Here is a 19,667-nt window from a genome sequence, read left to right as displayed (position 1 = left end):
ATTTTTATTCACCGTTAAGAGTGGAGTGAGCTTACAGGGTCCTCTAATATGTGACTACAGGACTGTGATTTCAGTGGAAGTCCTACTTAGGAACCAGTGAGTAGATTTTCCAGTCTCAGTCATGAGGACCTGAAAATTTAGAAAGGACAATCACCTTGACCTAGGAATCTATTTCATATTCTGTTTCATGTGCTGTTTCAATCTTCATGATTTTTATTAAATTGATATTTTTTATTTATTTATTTATTTTTGTTAATCCTCACCCAAGGAGTTTTCCCATAGATTTTTTTAGATTGAGTGGAAGGGAGTGAGAGGGAGAGAGAGAGAGAAAGATCGATGCATGAGAAACACATTGATTGGTTACCTCCCATAGACCCCCAACCAGGGCTGGGGATCAAACCTGCAACCCAGGTACATGCACTTGACCGGGCATCAAACCCGAGACCCTTTGGTGTGTGGTCCAACACTCTAACTGCTGAGCCAAACCAGCCAGGACTCATTAAATTATTAAGTAGTCTGTTCCCATCTAAAAATAAGCTGTACTTAATGTTTAATCAAATTCTAGCATGTCTCATTCATTGTAAACCATCATTAACGACACTTGAACAACCCATGAAAACCACAGTGCAGCAGAGAATGAAGAGGAGCCACGTCGGCCTCTGTGCGAATTCCTAAAACCGCAAACACTGTTCCAAAGCACATGACAAATCTACAGAAGACGTGGAACATTCCAAAGATGAAACATTTTGAGTAGTGAACGCATGGAAATAATTGTAAGTTTCAGTGATTTTAAACAGCAAGACTTTTTAATAGATTTTTTTCTCTTTAAACAAACTGTTACTTTAATATCTTCTGAAAATGTTCATCCCTGCTTAACTGAAAGGAATATAGGAAGAACCAATGAGATAATGTTGGTCAAGTTTTTAAGCTCCTTGGGAAAAACGATATTAAGTATCCAAAGGAATTTATACATCCTATAAAAAACAAAACAAAACAATAGCAGCAGCATATAATGTTTTGAAAATCTGAAAAACATCAATATACTTTGTGTTTGGATACAAAATTTTGACCAACCAAATAAATACCACGTTGAACTGAGGTCATAAGCATAGCTAAAACTTAGAAGGATATGGCTAGAAGGATATCACACCCACCCACAAGTATACCAATTTTAAAGTCTTTATAAATAGGCTTTAGCCATATCTGTTATATTTACTTTCATGAAAGAAAAAAATGGTAATAATGAACATTATTCACAAAATCGCATGTTGAGCAAATTGCTAGTCTCTCACAACTGTATGACTCATGATTAAATAGAATTTGTTTTTTGTGATGTTGATCCCTTTTAAACCAGTGTGTTATTTTTTAAGTGCCCCCCCGCCCTGCGGAAAAGGGAGGGAAGCGGAGACCCTCTCTTGGGAATTTACCTTGGACGATGAACCGTTCCATGTTTTCCTTGAAGGGCTGGACGTGCTCCGTGGAGGACACCTGGTACACCTTCCCCGCCTCCACCTCGCAGGCTGCAATGAGACAAGGTGGTTAGGACTCTGGTGACGGAGCATGCGCAGTCTTCAGACCTTCCTCCCTCAAGTCAGACCTCCTGCCAACCCATGAATGGACGTGTGTTCTACACGGATTCTGGAAACATCCGAACACCGACTTGCGAAGCCTATAATCAAGACCTCATTTGAGGGGCTGTGCAAAGGAGTTCTGAGGAGTCTGCGACTCTAGTCTGGTCGCTTCCACAATGCGGCCCCTTGGGCCAGTCACCGAACCCCGCAGCCGGCCTCATCTGTGGCGTGGCTGCCCGATGCCTGCCCCTCGCTGTGTTATGTGAGGATCGAATCAGTTACTGGACCGAAAGTGGTCAAAGAGTTGTTATTATCAACTGACTTCTAATACAAGTTTATCCCCAGTTAAAGTCCAAATGTCTGCAATCAAAGCAAACAATGACGGTGGTGCTCCTGTTGGCAGAGTGATCAGTACCTGGGCCTCCAGGACAAGCCGGAGCCTTGTGCCTGCTGTTCACCTCACACTTAGAATCAGTTAGCAAAGCAGACATCGCCACCCGGCCCCGGAGGAGGAAACTGAGGCTCAGGGAGGGCTCAGCTCTGCCCGCAGGCCCACGGCACGGGCAGCAGACTCCTGGGTGGACCCCATCTGACGCCCAGGTTCCCACTCTTCCCAGGCCTGGGCCCTCACGAATGCCTTAGTCATCCACAGATCCCACTGAGGGAGTTAAGAAGTATTTCTAAGAAGACTTCTGGAGAATTTTCCGCCACTATGGTGAGAGCGAGCAACCTTGGCCTGAAAACAACATAATTCAAACTGGAAAGACGTGTATTCGAAAGACAGCACGTAGGGGGGATCCATGTCTGACAGGTAAACACGCTCACTGGAGTTCTTAGGGTACAGTTGCCAACTCTGCAAGGAAATTTGTACTGCTCTCTTCAGAATAGTTTATCTTATAAAACCACATTCCCTTTCTTTCTCCTCCAGGCCAGTAGCTTGTCTACGCAGGAGAATCCAGGAGGCTGTATTGTTAATACAAATTCTCCCCATCAAATGGGAAACAGGTGTAGCAAAATTTAAAACCAGTCATGCAGCCCAGCCAGTGTGGCTCAGTGGACTGAGTGTTGTCCCATGGACTGAGAAGTCCCAGTTCGATTCCCAGTCAGGGCACATGCCTGGGTTTCAGGATCAATCCTCAGTGGGGGGCATGCAGGAGGCAGCATTGATGTTTCTCTCTCACATCAGTGTTTCTATCTCCCTCCCTCCCTCCCTCTCTCTCTAAAAAATCACTAAAAACTATTTTAAAAAATAATAAAAAGTAAATAAAAATAGCCTGGCCAGTGTGGCTCAGTGGTTGAGCATCAACCCATGTACCAAGAGGTCGCCGGTTCGATTCCTGGTCAGGGCACATGCCCAGGTTGTGGGCCAGATGCCAAGTTGGGGGCGTGCAGGAGGCGGCCAATCAATGTTCTCTCATCGATGTTTCTCTCTCTTTCTCCCTTTCCTTTCCTCATTCTCTAAAGTCTATAAGAAAAAATTTTTTTAAGAAAACAAAACAGTCACGCACATCCAGAGATCTCTACCTATGTGCTCTGCACCCCTCTCTCAGGAGCAATCTCTCACATGCTGGTAACTGTCCAATCCACATCTCTGGCCCAGGCATTTCGTAGCTTCAGACTCACACGTTAAACTCCTGCAGATATCACACGCTCAGTATTCCGTACGCACCTCATCACAGCTCCCAGCCTCGCTGCGCCAGGATTCCCGTCTCCCTCCGCTGGTGGTGCTGGCGTCTAACCTCCACGGCCACACTGCAGCAGGACTGTTATGTTATTCCTGACTCCCTCTCCCATCACAACATCCCGTTGTTATTGCCTCCTAACTGCTTCTTAAGCCTGCCTCGCCTCTCCATTCCTGTTCCATTCCGGTACAAACGCCCTCGTTCTTACCTGGGTCTCCCATCTCCCATCCTCCACAGACCCATGCTCCTTCTCACGGCTTAAAAAGCCACCCAGAAAAGACTTGAGGAATTACCTAACACTGCTCAATGACCTCTGCCCACCCAGCCACATCCTGGCCAGAGGCACGATGTCAAAGCCTACAATGCGACGTCCAGCTCTCTCCACATCTAGGGCTCGCCAACTTTCCAATCGTCTAACTCTACTCCTGCTACTTTCCACCGTCCTGGGGCAAGGTCTCAGCCTCTACTTAGAAAGCTTCTCCCCTCCTCACTCCCGGCTTTACCTCACCAGCTCTCACCAGGGCTTCATGGCTTACTGCAGGTGTAATTGCCCTGAAAAGTATTCCCTCACCCCCTCATGTCCCCCTTTTTCCATTCCCCGCCACCTGTCTCCAGGCAGGATTGGGTGTCCCTCCTTCGTGATCCCAGAGCATCCTGTTCATTTAGAACTGAAGCTATGATTTATTTTTATGTGCCAAGGACTGTATCCAAATACTTTACATGTGTTCTTCCATTCAGCCCTCAGAAAAGCCCCTTTGAAGTAGATGAGCAGCACAGTCTGGTTTTACATCAGGGAGAAGTACGGGGAGCCTGCCCCAATGGCCTGTGTGCAAGCCGAGGAGGTAGGATTCGGTGGCAGCCACCACCCTGTACCCGAGTCCATTGTAACTGTGTCTCTTCTGTCCCACTAGACTGAGCAAACCAAAGAGAGGCCAGCTAATTCCCATTTGTATTCCTAGTGCCTGGATTTTTGTTGTGAGATAAGTTAGATATTCAGTAGCTGGATAAATAGCTACTGAAGTAGAAATAAGCTTCCAGGTTTTGGAATCAAGCAGATACGGTTTAAATTGCAGTTTGCTCACCCACAGAATGGCCCTTGTGATTGGGGGTTAATTACCAGACCTCTTTGGATCTTAGTTTTCTCATCTAAAATCCTTGAAACTGAACTTTTATATAAGTAGGGGCATAAAAAAATAATAGCTATTGCTGTTATTGTGAGCATAAAACCAGGCGCAGTTTAGCGCAGAGAAGACGAAGATGAAGTAACAGCCTCTCTAGGAGAAGCTGAAGTGTGGTCCCAGAGACGAGGGTGGAGACTTCGTCTATGTTGATTCCGAGGAGGGAGGAGGCCATAGGAGCAAGGGTTAGAGGGAGAGATTTCGGTTCTGAGTAAAGGGAATGGCTAACGTTTAGGGAGTTCCCCCAGGGAAGTAAGCAGCCTCGGGAAGGGGTGAGCACTTCATCACCAGTACTATTCAGAAAACAGTGGGCTGCTTGTCAGAAACATGGTAGAGACGGATGATGAGAGGGACAGCCATCAGCTTCCTCTGCGACGTGTCACTTATGACAGCCCCGTGGAGAGGGACGTTCTGTGCTCAGGGACATCTACAGATGAATCATGAGGACATGCCTAACAAGATCCGAATTTGGGGAGTTTTCTAAAAGTATATAAATTCTTATATAAGAGGGGACAAGTTACACCAATGAAAGGAAATAGTAGATTTATCAGCCCTTCTAATCATTTCAGTGATTTATTTCAGGGAAAATCACATGAAGAAATATTCCCAAAGGTCTTTTAACAGTTTCTGATTGCTGACCAATCTATCCCTGAGTGACACAGACACTGACCGACTACCTACTGCATTCAGTGTACTGTCCAGGCACTGGGCCTGCTGCTGTGATCAGAAGAGACTCTGTGAAAAAGTCTCTGCCTCAGGTAGCTTACCTGATTCTACATGGTTTTTAGTTAATTATTCTTCAATACCAATGAGAAAAGAAAAATACTAGTAACCTAGTAGTTTAGGCCAGCATGGGGGTGGGGGAGGAAGAAGAATCCAATCTCTCCCCCAGGCTGATTTTCAAACTTTAAAAGCCTGAGATAAGAAAAATTAATATTGTGAGTATTAGTAACAGCTGTTTGATTTGTCACATTTTATTAGAAGATGGAAGTAATAATTGTCCTTTCCTTTGTAGTGCTCCACTGTGCCTGGAGTCTTATGAGGCAGTAAGAAGAGCCTACCACCAGCAGCCGGCGGAAGTTACCCAGATGGATCTGGTACCCCAAGGAGGGCTCACTAGTTACAAAGGCAGAGTGAGTCGCAGACCCACCACGACAAAGCCTTCTGAAATGTGCCAACATTTCTCCGGGTCCTCATGTTTACTCAGCAACTCTTAAACAACAGAATACACAGCAGGTAAGAAAGGTACAATAGAATATGTTTTAATGAGGGGAAATTATATTTTAAATTAAATTTCACCTCATTTTAGAAATGTCCTTGGCCCATTCCTATAAACTGTATTCTTAATATAAACGTAAGCAAAACCTGTTTTTCTGTTCTGTCTGTCTTTTCCCCTTTACTTATAGTAGAGTTTCCTGTACACAAGGGGAACCAAGTAGAATTTTGGATACAGAAAAACTCTCAGGTCATTTACTGGCAACCTCATTTCTAGCCCTCCTTCCAGGAGGCCCCAAAGATGCTTCCGCGTATCCCCGTGTGTCCAGTGATGTCCATTTATGTCTCTGCCAGGCATCTTTTTCCCTATTGAGCTGCTCTAACTATGAGAATTCTCAACTATACACTGAGCAGAGACCTCTCTCTCTCTTCGGTGTACCCCTGTGGAATGGCATTTCTGGGAGTTTGCTTTTAAAATATTTCAGGTAGATTTACATGATAACTTGTGTAATTAAAAAGTAAAAAAAAAAAAAAATAGATGGCTCAGATCTTTAGTGAGTCACAGAATTCCACTCTCTATAGGACAGAGGACCCCAACTCCTTCACTTTTCATTTATTCACTCCACTGTTTTGCCCATACTTAGAACATTCCCTGGCAGGCAACAGTTTTCTGTGGAATGGCGAAGAAAGGAATTGGAGTCTCCTGTCATTATGAACTTCTTATTAATTTGGAAAATGGCATATTTATTGAATTTTCCCTATGTCTTATGCATGCTATTCTTTTTTTTTTCTTCATTTTTTTTTCTTTATTGAATTTTAGAGAGAGACAGAAACATAGATGAGAGAGAACATCGATTGTCTGCCTCCTGTGTGCCCCCCACTGGGGATTGGGCCCACACCCTGGGCATGTGTCCTGACTGGGAATCGAACAAGCAACCTCTTGGCTCATGGGTCAAGCCACACTGGCCAGGCTCTCCTGACATACTCTTACCCCTTATGATCAGTTGTTGAACTTTGACTTGTCTAGCAACACACAACTACCCCAGCAATGTTCAAATATCACCTCAAGCCAAGAGGGTCTATCTCCTCCTGAACTTTGTATCTCTTTCTTCTACAGAACACGTGCAAATGATATAAAAGTAAAGGTATGAAGAAAATAGATCTGATTCACATCTGGTTCTACTAGTAACTATGTGATCTTGGGCTAGTCCTTAAATTGTCTTAGTTTCAACTTCCTCAACCTCCTCAACTAGAAATTGGGGTGATGAAGGCAGGGCACTTGGGGCGAAGCACTAAGCTGACTGTTAAGAAGGTCTCAAAAATTATAGCTATTAATGATATTATCGTATTGCATTTATTTGTTTATGAACATTTACCTCGGATTATAATGTGCATTCCCTACAGTCAAGGGCTGTCCTCCTCATCTCTGTGTGCCTACAATTTGAAATACAGAAGAAGCACTAAAACCTTATGTGAAAAAAAGTACTTTCAACTATGTCAATGACCATTACTTTCTGGATATTAACCGTCCACATATAACACCACATAAATCTTAAGCCAAGTGCACGAAAATCCAACTTAAATTTCTAAAGTTCTTCACTGTGATATATAATCTGTACAATTATTTGTGGGTGGCTATTGCTTTAATCATTATATTCAGAAGAAAAAGCCTGTTGGATAACTATAAAAATAAATGTAAAGTTCTAGATATTATATATACTAATATATGTATGCTTCTTATATATATTTATATATTCAATAATATATATAAATATGTAGAATAAAAAATGTATAAAATTGGACCCCATTCTTCTTGTAATTATAGTACATCTTGGTGCATAACATCATCCTATCTATTACTTATCATCTTCAAAATTGGTATGTGACTATGAGAATTAAAAAAAAACAAAAACAAAACCTGTAACCTCACAAATTTGAAGGGTCATTTAGTAACATCATTAAAAATATAATACAGAGTTCCCAGAAAACAGTCAAATCCAAATATGTTTTTTAATCTGTTAAAGGTTGTTGGCATAACTGAGTAATTCCAACCATGTAGGCTTTTGTTTAATTTAAAGACCTTCCTAATCCCAAAGGATTTTGTATTGTATTAAAGGACTAGTATTGGAAAGCATGAATTAGGCTCCCAAGTACAGAGAAAAATCTAGCCAGAGGACAGGAAGAACAAGTCTCTTAGATGTTCCCACAGGAAAATGGGTTCAAATACATCAATGCCATCCACAGATTGGCATGTTGGGGACACAGTAAACATAATCTTATCACTATCTGATTAAAATAAGAACATCACACACCACTCTCTGAAATGAACCATGATCATGAGGGTTCTGGTTATTTTTTTTTAGGGAACTGGAATATTCCAGCTGTAATTTATACATTTCCAAGTTCCATCAATCAGTGTTAACCACTTTAGAATCACTGCTTTTCTGTGAGCTTCCAGAAGGTTTCACTGGCATCCATAAACCTGCCTCACTGAGTTTGAAGAAAGCCACTAACAGACACAAAGAACAAAGAAGGTTGATCAGATCAGAAATTCTTTCTTCCAAAACCCAATTGTTTCCCCTGTCAGCATGGTTTGTACATTACTCTGGATTCACTTTCAAGAAACAGAAACCCTGTAGCTACTTAGAGTAGATCAATGCAGCCAATGAGATGCTTACAAAGTAGCTGGAAGAGCAGAAAGATTGAGCCCCATTACCCTGGGTCTGCAGAAACAACCCCCAGAGCAAACCTGCAGAACAGGCCCTCTAGGGGAGGTGTTCTCTAGGCCACAGTCAGCATGTGTGCTGTATGGTGGGTGCCAGAGAGTGAACCATGGTTTTACACTGAAACTTCACCTGCTACCAGCACCGTCAATTACACTGTGCCCTGCATCTACTCCATAGCCCTCAATACCACAAACCAACCTACTTATATTTCACATATGGCTCTAGAATTCTTCAAATATCTCCATCCTTACCCATAGGATGTGTACAAATACATTCCTTAAGATTAAATTCTAGAAACAAAATGGTATAATGCCTCGAGTATAAAAGTTATTTGCACAAAACTGAAAATATTATACCATGCACAATAAAATACTACATATATGAACTTATTCAGAGCAACACTTCTAACATTTTCTAAGCATATAGTATAATCACACTTTTAGAACTACTTGATAATGTTTATTGAGGGCATAAGTGACTGTCACAGAAGCTTACACAGGATCTAGATAATACTGGCTGGGCACCTGGCTTTCTATTGGCTGCTCCCCTACTCCTATGTCATTAAAGGATTTGAAGTGTAACTGCAAACATCTATGGCTGGCCTGGAAGTTTCAAAGACTCCTTGAGAATCTCGGGAGTAACCCAGTTCTAGGGTTCCCAATATCTTCCCGTTCCGACAGGCACTGGTGCTGGAACAGGAATGACAGGCTGACAGCAGGTGTCACAGACATAAAGGACTTTAGTTAAGTGCCCCACACACTCAAGCTGCAGAGAGTGACCCTCCTCGGTGGAAAAAGGTGCCACTGACGCTGTCGTGTGCGTAAGGAATGGTGTCGCATTAGTGGGCTCCACTCTGGTATACTAATTCATTAAAGATATGTAAAGATAAATCGTATTGTCACCAAGAGCAAAACTCTTACTCATCTGTCTGTTTTCAAGATATAAATAAAGCAACATTTTATCCAGTACTTAAGAAATCATAAGTCAAGCCAGACCACCTCCAAATGGAAATATTTTCTGGTTTGGGTCTATGCACATAGAATTAACAAAAGATACATTTCAAGCAAAGTGTTGGGGCTCAACAGACTTATCAGTTGGAGTTCCTAAATTCACGGGAAGAATCCCACCCTCAGGCCCAGATATAACCATTCCTCTCAAGTTTGTGTTTTTATCCTTTGTTCCTAAACATGTGATTGTTAGGTGTATATATATATGTATATAAACTTTAGAAACTGAAATCATACTGCTTGTATTTTTCCTATGCCTTATTTTTTCTCTTGATTGCATTAATAAGATTTACCCATTTTTAATACAGGTAAATGTAGTGTAATCAGTTTCACTGCTCAACAGAAGTTCAATAGAAGACACCATTATTTATAGCAATTATTTTGTTGATAATATCTGAGAGGCTTGGACGCTGCTGTTATAAATATGAACAGAGTTATAGATTTCATGTGGTCACCTGTACACTGGGACCAGGGACAAAATCCTGGGTCAGAGAACATAGGTTTTCTTGACTTGATTAGTTATTGTCAGACGGTTTCCCAAGAAAGTGCATCAATTTATATTTCCATTATCATTGTAAAAGAGTTCTCCCTAATCCACATCTCTGCCAATATTTCACATTCTCTGGCTTTTTAAATTTTTGAAAAGGATACTACTTGGTAGTACTTACTGCGATGAAATTTTAGGTGTACTTTGAAAAGTTATTGACATTTACACTCTAACTTGTAGCATGTTGTCATGTACCTTTGCAAATCTCCTTTTACGCAGTGTACCTCTGTCAACGTTCTCCCACAGGGCAAGTTCACCCCGACAGCTTCACTGAAGAGGGGTCATTCTAGCTCAGTACAGACGAATGAGTAGGAGTTTTCCAATTGAAAATGAAAAAAGAAATTGCTGCAGGACCTCAGTCACGGAGAATGAAACATTGTCATGGGGACTGCTGTAAATGACTTTAATCCCATGGTAACCATATGTGTGTATATATATTTGAAGACTATGCTTTCGTGTGACAATTTGCTTATATTGGGTCCCTGTGAGAAATGGCACCATATGGCTTTGAATTAATCCAAGTTGGCTATTGCACTGAACAAAAGATTTTTGCAAAGTGTACTCTGTAACACAATCATGAGTAATTTATAAAATAAATCTTAACTCAAATGTCAGAGGACAAGTCACCTTTAATGCACTGTGGTTATTGCAGGCAGTCAGGTCAGAAAAGTAAGTGATGAGTGAAAACGAGGAAGTACAACTTCACTGTTTTGTTCCTAAAATGAATAAATGGCATCAAATCTTAGAATTAAATGACTAATGACTTGATTTTCTTCTCACTGACTCTCCCTTTCACAGGGCAACATTACTATTGACTTTAATGAAGATTCAAGAGATTTACAGCATGAAAAGTCTGAGGGCCCTGAGAAATGTCCATTTGAATCCAGTCCACGTGCATAATGGATGGAGGAGGGGAGGAAAGATGAGAAGAGAGAAAGATACTTGAAGCTTATTAACTTTGGAAAAAACTATCACAAATGAAAACATTTTTTTTCAAAGCTGATATAAAGAATGTAAACATCTCAAACAGAAAAAACATTACAGTAACCTACATAGTGTTGACTAAATGGAAATTATGGAGTGATACAATTTTTTAAGAAGTTCTTATATATTACCTAGTACAGAGAAAAATTTAAATAATCACTTTATACCACCCTCGCTGCCCCTAAAAATTAGAAACATATGTTTAGTTCTTTCCATCTCCTTTGTTCCCCTCTCTCCAGGGTGAAAATCACTATTATCTTTTATTTAAATTCCTTCCTAAGTCTCCCAAATTCTATGCTTGCCAGATCAATATTTTTAAGACATAAATCATTATCACTCCAGTTCCCTAAATACAACCATTTAGAGGCTGGATAGTGGTTAGAATAAATTGTAACATCCTTATAAAGTATATAAACTTGAAAAGTACATGTGAGCTCTCTCATTTCATATTAGTGATGTTCCAAGAATAAAGGGGGAATAGACTTCTCCTCTGCCTGAAATGCTTCTCTGCCCACCCTTCATTCTCCTTCCCACCTACTCCACACACACACACTTATCCCTTTAGAGTTTTCCTGCCCAGCATGGCTGTGTTGTGACCTGGTTGGCACGGATCCCTTTGGTTTTGCAACTCTCTACTCCCCTGAACTCAGCTTGTACGTGAGTCACGTACGATTGCCCGCAATTCCAGGAATGCGCTCCTCTCGTGCCAAGGAAGTGGATGATTCACCTGCCAAAATTTCCGTCCATAAATTTTTTCACCTGTAAAGTATCCATATGTCATGACTCCATTCTAATGGCAACTCCTAACCAAAACCTTCCCTAACCAATTAGGTAGCATTAGGCTTACTATGTTATAGTGTAATTATCTATTGTATATTTGGCTTCTCAACTATATGATATACGATGTTCTTTAAGTACAAAGACCTATTTATTATTCATTTTATTTGGTGTCTTGACAATAAAAGGTGCTCAATAAATGCCAATTCTGAGTTCCATGACACTTAAGGACAACACATATTTGGCTAAACTTTGCTGACTTACACAAATCAGGCTCAGTACTTTATAGACATGCTTCATGCATAATAAATTCCAACAAGGAGAAGTACATGTGTTAAAAATACAGCCTCACTGTTCTGGATGAGAATATAAGGATAATGAAAATTTGATAGATTACCTGTAAAAATGTACATTACATGAGACAGATATACATAATGCAACAGAAGGCAGGTTGACATAGAAATGCCATGTAAAAGGAAGAACAGAGCTCAACAAGAAGGACTGTATCAGCCCCCTCCTTCATGAGCCATTCTGAAAGCACACTGCAGTTTGAAGGGTTCTAGCTCTTGCCTATTTTATAGTTTTATATATATATGTGTATATATGTGTATCTCAGAATAGGAATTTTTAAATTGTATCACTTTTATGCTAAGATGCCTTTGGATTTTTAGTAGGGAGTAGTAATTCTCAATTTAATAGGAGATGGACTATGAAACTCACTGTGAGTGGGTGAGGCACATCAAAAAACACATCAAAAGTATTGGCATGCGGGCTTTTTCAGACCATACACATGTCAACTCTGACCTTCCTTACAAATTCTGCGGCAATGAGCCAGATTTTACATATGAATATTTTGTACCCCTTAGATTTAAACCTGAGAAACCCCTGGCCTAATGGATCAATAGATAATCAAAGCCCAAACAGTCGCATTCCTGGTGCTATTTCTATGCTTGAAATTCTACCCTCCCCCCGCCCCCGCCCTGGACAGACTTGACTGCTCTTTCAAAGTCCCAATTTAAATATAATTTTCCAAGTGTATTTAATCATTACCTCCTCTGTGTTTTTATAGTATCTTATTATATAACTGAAAAATACTTGTTATCCCATATAGTGTTACATATCTGCATATATATATGTATATGCAGATCCTCTTAACAGTCTATGAGCTTTGAGGGGAGAGTTTATGTCTTTTTTAAAATTTTTATTTCCAGTGATTGAATAAAAATTTGTTGACTGATAATTAAGTATTAGATTATAATATCTCTGATTCCTTAATGATCTAAATTTCATAAGTTTTATTATTATGAGATAACCAACCCATTAAATTCTTAAGTTGCCCTTCTAGAAAGCATTTTGGTACTAAAGAGCAAGAATCTGGGGGAAAAACATGTTTATTGCCTCCAATCCAGTATTTATAATTCTAAGAATCTATATTAAGGAAATAATGAGAAATATAATAAAAAGATTATGAATAAGGATGTTCAACACAATATTTCTGAAGAGCAGGCAAAATTGGGAAGAGTAATTTCTCACAAGAATCAAATTATTCATTAAATTATGCACCATTATAAGATAGATTATTACAAAATCAACTTAAATGTTTTTAAAATTATATTAAGAGGCCTGGAAAATGCTGTTAAAAGTTTCAGTGGGAAAAATATATAACATATAAAGTGAATACACATGTCTGGTCGACTGGAATGATGAATAAATTAATAGGCTGAAACTTCCTTCTGTTGAGAACACATAGCAATGAATGAGGACATAAGAAAACAAAACAAAACAAAAACCAAACAGATACAGTATACTTTTAAAAAATTAATATCTCCTTGGACCATCAATAGTAGAAAAACTCAAGTTACTGAACAGTGCCCAGGCGAGGAGTAACGGGAGCGTGCGTGTGGAAGGGTAAAGATCTTGGCTTGTGCACAGCCTAGTGATAAGAGGGTTCACGAGGCAGGGAATGGAACCAGTCTTACTACTAGAAACCCAGAGCTATGACTGGGCTCCCAAAGCCATAAAAGGAGGATAAAAATAGCTTCACTCCCTGTGCAGCTGTGTGCCTGGGGCAGCAGGAGTAGACAGACACAGGATCCGTGCAAGATCTGAGCCAAGTCGTTCTCTAACTGAAAGACTGAATCTGCAGTCAGTGAACATAGTGTGCCCACAGGGCAGGTACCCCAGGTTGCTAGTAGAAGGTTTGGTTCTGGCCAAAAGCAGGCCAAGTCAAAGCAAATGAAAAGTCAGGAAAGTGCAGGATTTGGGGCTCAGGAGTAGAAGAGAACAAAAGACAGACACATCGATAGTTTCTGTCACAACTCCTCAACTCTTCCACTGTAACACAAAAGCAATCACAGACAATACACTAATGACTGGGTGTGTATGGCTATGTTCCAACTAAACTTTATTTATAAAAAGAGGCCTCATTTAGCCCACGGGCTGTAATTTTCTAACAACTGTTTTTAATCAACATTCTAATACCACAAAGAAAATTAATGAGTAGAAAGACAGCTTATAAGCATTAACAAATAAAAGATGAATTCATTTCAGATGAAACAAAAACTCTAGAAAATTCAAAAAGGATTTTAAAATATCTTTATTAACATAAAAAAGATAAAGTAAAAATAATATGCAGAATAAGAACAAAAATTAATTTAATGGTAAAAATAAACATGGTAAAAAACATACTAGAAATCTTGGAAACCAAAAAAAAATGATGATGATTAAAAATAGTTGCATTGACAATATAAACACCAGATTGGATAGTGTCAAGGAGAGAATTAATGAACTGAAAGGCAATGTTGAGGAACATGTGAAGATTATAGCAAAAAGGAAGGGGGAGGGGTTAAATATGAAAGAGAAGTTAAGAGACATGGAGGGTTAGACCAAGCAGCTTCCATGTACGTCTAAAATGAGTTTCAGGAAAAGAGGAAATAAGTTGTGAATACATGAACAGATAGTTGTTAAGAAGTCTTAAGACATTAAGGAAGACAATCTTCAAGTTTGAAGTTCTTACTAAGTAAAGAGAAAGGTAATAAATAAATAAAGATAATAAATAAGTAAACTCTTACTAAACATATTAAAGCAAAGTCAAAGATGGATAAAAAAAAATTTAAATTTATAAAAGTCACCAAAAGACAGATTATCTATAAAATAATAAGAATTAGATTAAAAACAGACTTATCAGCGATAACAGATGGTAGAAGAAAAAAAAATGTTATTTTTAAAATACTGATAACAAATACATTGATCTAAAATTCTATATCCAGCAAAATTATCATTCCAAAATGAGAGAAAATTTTTCTTTTCAGTCATCTTTGAACTAAGAGTTTAAAATGCACCAACATTTATTGAGACAACAATCAAAGGAGAAGGATAAAAACAAGATGTAACAATGTTAGCATAAAGATTTATTCAAAATACTGGAAAATGTTATTACCTAATGATTATAAAATATTAGTAATTTTTAAAATAAAAATTATATGACTAAGCCTCTGAAAAGCCACGAGGAAAAAGATAAAATGTAGTTTAATTGTTGGTTGGAATGTTCTAAAATGCCCATCTAATTTGGGAAGATAAATATAACAAGTAAAATTATAGCATGTGACAAAATCATATAAATTAAGAAAATTAAACCAGCCAACAAATTAATAGAGACACTATCTATAGCTTCCAAAATGTATTGGAAGAATCTACGAGAGAATACTGAACTTGTCAGCACAACAAGAACACAAAAGAAGACAGAATGCAAATGTAATTAAATTATCCAACTCTAAAGCAGATAATATATGAATGAACAAAAATTATACTCATCATGATTCCAATGGTATAATTCATACATGTGCAACACACACACACACACTCACAAACACACATCCTAGATAAAAATATACCAAAATACCAAGGTTATTTATCAATGGACTGTAGGATTACAGATAAATATATTTTCTGCTCTATGTTTTTCAATGTTGTCTGATGTTCCCGTGTTAAAGTGATAATTCATTTTAAAATTATAATAGAAACTTATTTTAAAAGAAGCTACTAGTTGCCTTTGAATTGAGTTTATAACATCATTTTTTCTTTCCTTAAATAAGACAATAAATATAAGAAATTTACAGTGGTATATATAATTGGCATAAAGACATAAATCAATACAAACAAGTTTAAAGACTTGTTTTTCCTATATATCTCATATCTCTGGACAATGATACTACTTCAACTTGAAAATAGAGTTAACTGATCTTAAACATTTTCAGGTCAGGTACTGAAGGGGTAGAGAGGATACAGGAAAGAATTTGCATGACAGCATTCTCTCCCACTTCCGGTAACTTAATTACTCAATGCTCTGTACGTGTTGAGTTGATTTAAGTCATGTGGCAAGTGCTACAATTTCTCCCCAAGAAAGGCACTGGACCAGAAATCATCATTTGGCATGACTGCATCAAGAAAAGCTGCCGACAGCCAGAAGAGATCAAACGCAGATCATCAGGTTGCTTAACAAACCACATGTCACTGAGCTCAGAAAGCAGCGGAGCACCCTGAGAGCTGAGGACATCTCGGGAACAGTATGGAAACCAAACAGAGGATGTTCTGCTCTTATAAATGTTAACATGAGAGTCTTGTCTTATTAAAATGTCTGAGCCATCACACATGATTTCTCAGTCTTTCCTTAAAAATAAAGTCAAGTCTCTACGCAGAAGCAGAGGAAGTGATTTAGCCAGAAAATGAGTGTCTTCATAGTTTTCTTATCTGCTTCTCAAACTAATCACACTATTTATTCTATTTTTCCCTATTAGGAATAGACAATATTTATTGGATATTTATTTATTAGATGGAAAGTATTGGGATACATTCTTTACATATATCATCTCATTTTAAAAATCTTCTTAAAACAATTTGCTTCTGACAAAAAGTAGACAGGATATTTGAATCTCCTTAAATAAATCACCTAATTTAATCACTTAGAAGGAATTATTTTTAATTGGTGACATTTATCAAAGAAGACATTATTTTAAACTAATCCTATCCAAAATAACCAAATCTAGTAATTCCCCATTTGACTCCCATTTAATCAGAGATCATCACATCTATTTCTACCTCATTTCAAAAAGGGCATGAGGCAGTTTTTATTTTATGCCTCGTTGATATGAAATGGTACGTTCATGCTGAATCCTTTCCAGAAATTAAATTTAATTAAGCTTTAGCTCACCAGATTCCCTTCCTTGTGTTAAAACAACAACAACAAAAAATCTTATTTTCTATACAAAAACTCTAATTTTGGAAAAGCAAATAAAAGGAGATATGATAAAATTATAAATTTTGTCAGTGTTTAACGGAAACCTCAGAGTTTGACAACCACGTAAATAGCTCAAGCCGTTCTCATTTTGTTGGTAAAGAACAAAATACATAGTCGCATGATTTCATGAGCTGTCGTTTCATTCCCCCACCTTCACTATAAGCAGATACCATGCTTTTCTGTTAACTACCATGGAACCAGGCCTGCATTCCTGAAAATGTGTTCCACCGACTAGAGACCCTACCGGATACACTGTGAAATGTGTGCTCTGTGGTCAAATAACTTGGAGAACTGCTTCTAACTTGTCTTTCAGAGAACAGTGTGAACTCCTTGTAGTTATTTGGTCATGAAAACACTCCATTTCTAGGGCACCAAATGTCCACAAACTATGTACAAACTTGAGAAAATACTGTAGTAATCAAATGTTATAGGTGCCAGTTGAGGAAGTCTACCTTATTATATACAAAGAGTAAACCCTTTGAGTTAAAATCATTACCTTCTTAACCCTCGGAAGCACTCAGACATGGCTAAGATACTCCCCAGTGTTTAGGCTGTGGTCACCACATGGCTGGAGAAGACACGTATGCAAGAGGAAGTCATACAATGGCCACGGTTCCTGGTCCTTTTCAAACCCTTTATCTGGTGTCTGTTAGTTCTCCCTGTTTAGCTCTAAGTCTTGTGAGAACTTGCTACTTTCATGGCTACATATATATTTAATAACTATAGTAAGAAAGCATGTAGATATGAAAAATAAATGAGGTAACAGGCTAAAGTGATGCATCAACATCATAAGCAAACATAAGTCCCTGGTAGTAGGACTGCCATCCCTCTCCTCTATTGACTCCCCTATAAACTATGAACTCCTACTTCACAAGACTGAATTGTTGATCAAAATATGGAGTATTTTCCCGATACCTCAGAAATGCCCCTAGTACCAAGAGAGAGATGTTAATAAGCAAGCCAATATACCTGATACAATTTTGAAGTATGATAAACACTACACATGAATAGTTTGCTTGTTTTGTTTTTAAAAATTATACTTACATACATAGTAACATAGTGTTATACAAACAGAATATCATTTTATTTATTTTTAAAACAAGGCTGCCATTCTTGGGTTGAATAAATGAGCACCCATATGTGAGGGTACCCATAGCACCCACAAATGCCAATAAGCTCCAGGCTCTGAGTGTTTGGAAACTACAAGCAAAGTATGTAATGTTACTGTGTTGATTTTAATCCATATAAAATCATCTACGACCAGAATATTTATAACTCCATAAAGTATAGATCAATAGGGATAAGCATTTCAAAATCGGGGTAGAAGCTCTTAAAAAGCTCCATCATCTGTTTGGTTTCTGGTCAGGGGTAGCCAAGCCTCTTCTTTTCATGTAGTAACATATCCCATGAAAATCTCATGTAAATTTAGTCACCCCCTTTCTGAGCCTAATAGAGTGAGAGGCTTCAATAGAGAGCTGAATGTGTTCTCAGCTCTGCAACAATAAGAAACCTCATGAACAGGGTATAAAAGAAATTTTACTTACAGAAATCATTTCAAAAAGTGTAAACTATTTGCTTTTGTGTAAATGTTACCTTTAACTTAGAAATCTGAAGAATTTCAGCCTCTCTTCAAAATGATATAAAGCTTCTCATCTACCAAGAAAACATACCCACATGTGCTTTTTGACCAAACATGTGAAAGAAGATATTTCGTTCCTAGGAAAGCTCACAAGTCCCATCATCTTGGGCAAGACTATGAAGGGACTTGGGAGAGACCAGTCATCTTTTAACAACAACAAGATAAACTTACAAATGTTCTTGGCTGTGAAGTAAAAACAGGACGAATTTGCTCCTGATGAAAGAGACTGCTATCCAAATAACCGAAACATAACTTGATAACTAAATTTCTAATACACATAACTTTTTAAACAACAAAAGAATAAGATTATTGGTTAAAAAAAAAAAAAAGTTTCCTTTATCATGCTAAACAATTTTTACTTCTATGAGGCTATCAAAGACTTTTTGTTCGAAAACACGAAAAGTCTGTCTTTTCTCATTTAAAAAAGCATAAATGACAAACGTGAGTTTCTTTAAGATCATAACTTACCTTTCAAGTCTTTCTTGAGTTTCCGGAGGTCTTTCTGAAACTCTTCGAACTTCATCTGCGAAGCCTGGAAGAGGTCCTGGGGCTCCGGCAACGGGAAGACACATTGCTCTTTCCCCGCATCCTGATTCCCAAGAAACACGATTTCAAACCAATCGGCATTTATGCAACTAAGAATCACACAGCAGCAGCCACAGCCAAACCACACAGACGAGCAAAGCAGATCATTCCACAACAACGACGGACAAAATACACCTGTATGCAGAAACTGTCTCACCTCATCAAAGTTTCGCAGGTAATAGGAAACAATGTACGACAAGAGGCTTCTGCTATTGTCCTAGGCAGAAAGACCAAAGTAAGTCAAAATGTATTTTTTCAATGATTACATATACAGTGTTAAAGAAAATAAATTTCAGGAAATCAGCATGTATAAATGAGAACATTCAGAATGAAATGTGAACTTCTGTATATCAAATCACTCTAGCAACTGTATCTAAGGAGTAAATGAATGGAACAAATCTATTCCCCCACTTTTCCCATCGACGCTCCAAGTGTGAGCACAGCTGTTCAAGGGTGGAGA

At 38.5% G+C, this 19,667-nt stretch overlaps 1 protein-coding gene across 1 annotated transcript in view; it reads right to left on the bottom strand.

Annotated features, from left to right (window-relative positions):
• The window catches only part of FMN2 (formin 2), a 316,345-nt gene that overhangs the window by 99,063 nt on the left and 197,615 nt on the right, over positions 1-19,667 (bottom strand). Inside the window, 3 exon segments of the mRNA XM_036277697.1 lie at positions 1,428-1,520; positions 19,091-19,211; positions 19,365-19,424. Coding sequence (XP_036133590.1) covers positions 1,428-1,520; positions 19,091-19,211; positions 19,365-19,424 — 274 coding nt within the window.

Source organism: Molossus molossus, unplaced genomic scaffold (assembly GCF_014108415.1).
Source record: "Molossus molossus isolate mMolMol1 unplaced genomic scaffold, mMolMol1.p scaffold_m16_p_23, whole genome shotgun sequence".
NCBI lineage: Eukaryota > Metazoa > Chordata > Mammalia > Chiroptera > Molossidae > Molossus > Molossus molossus.
The sequence above is the reverse complement of the archived record's forward strand: the minus strand, read 5'-3'. Positions and strand labels throughout refer to the sequence as shown.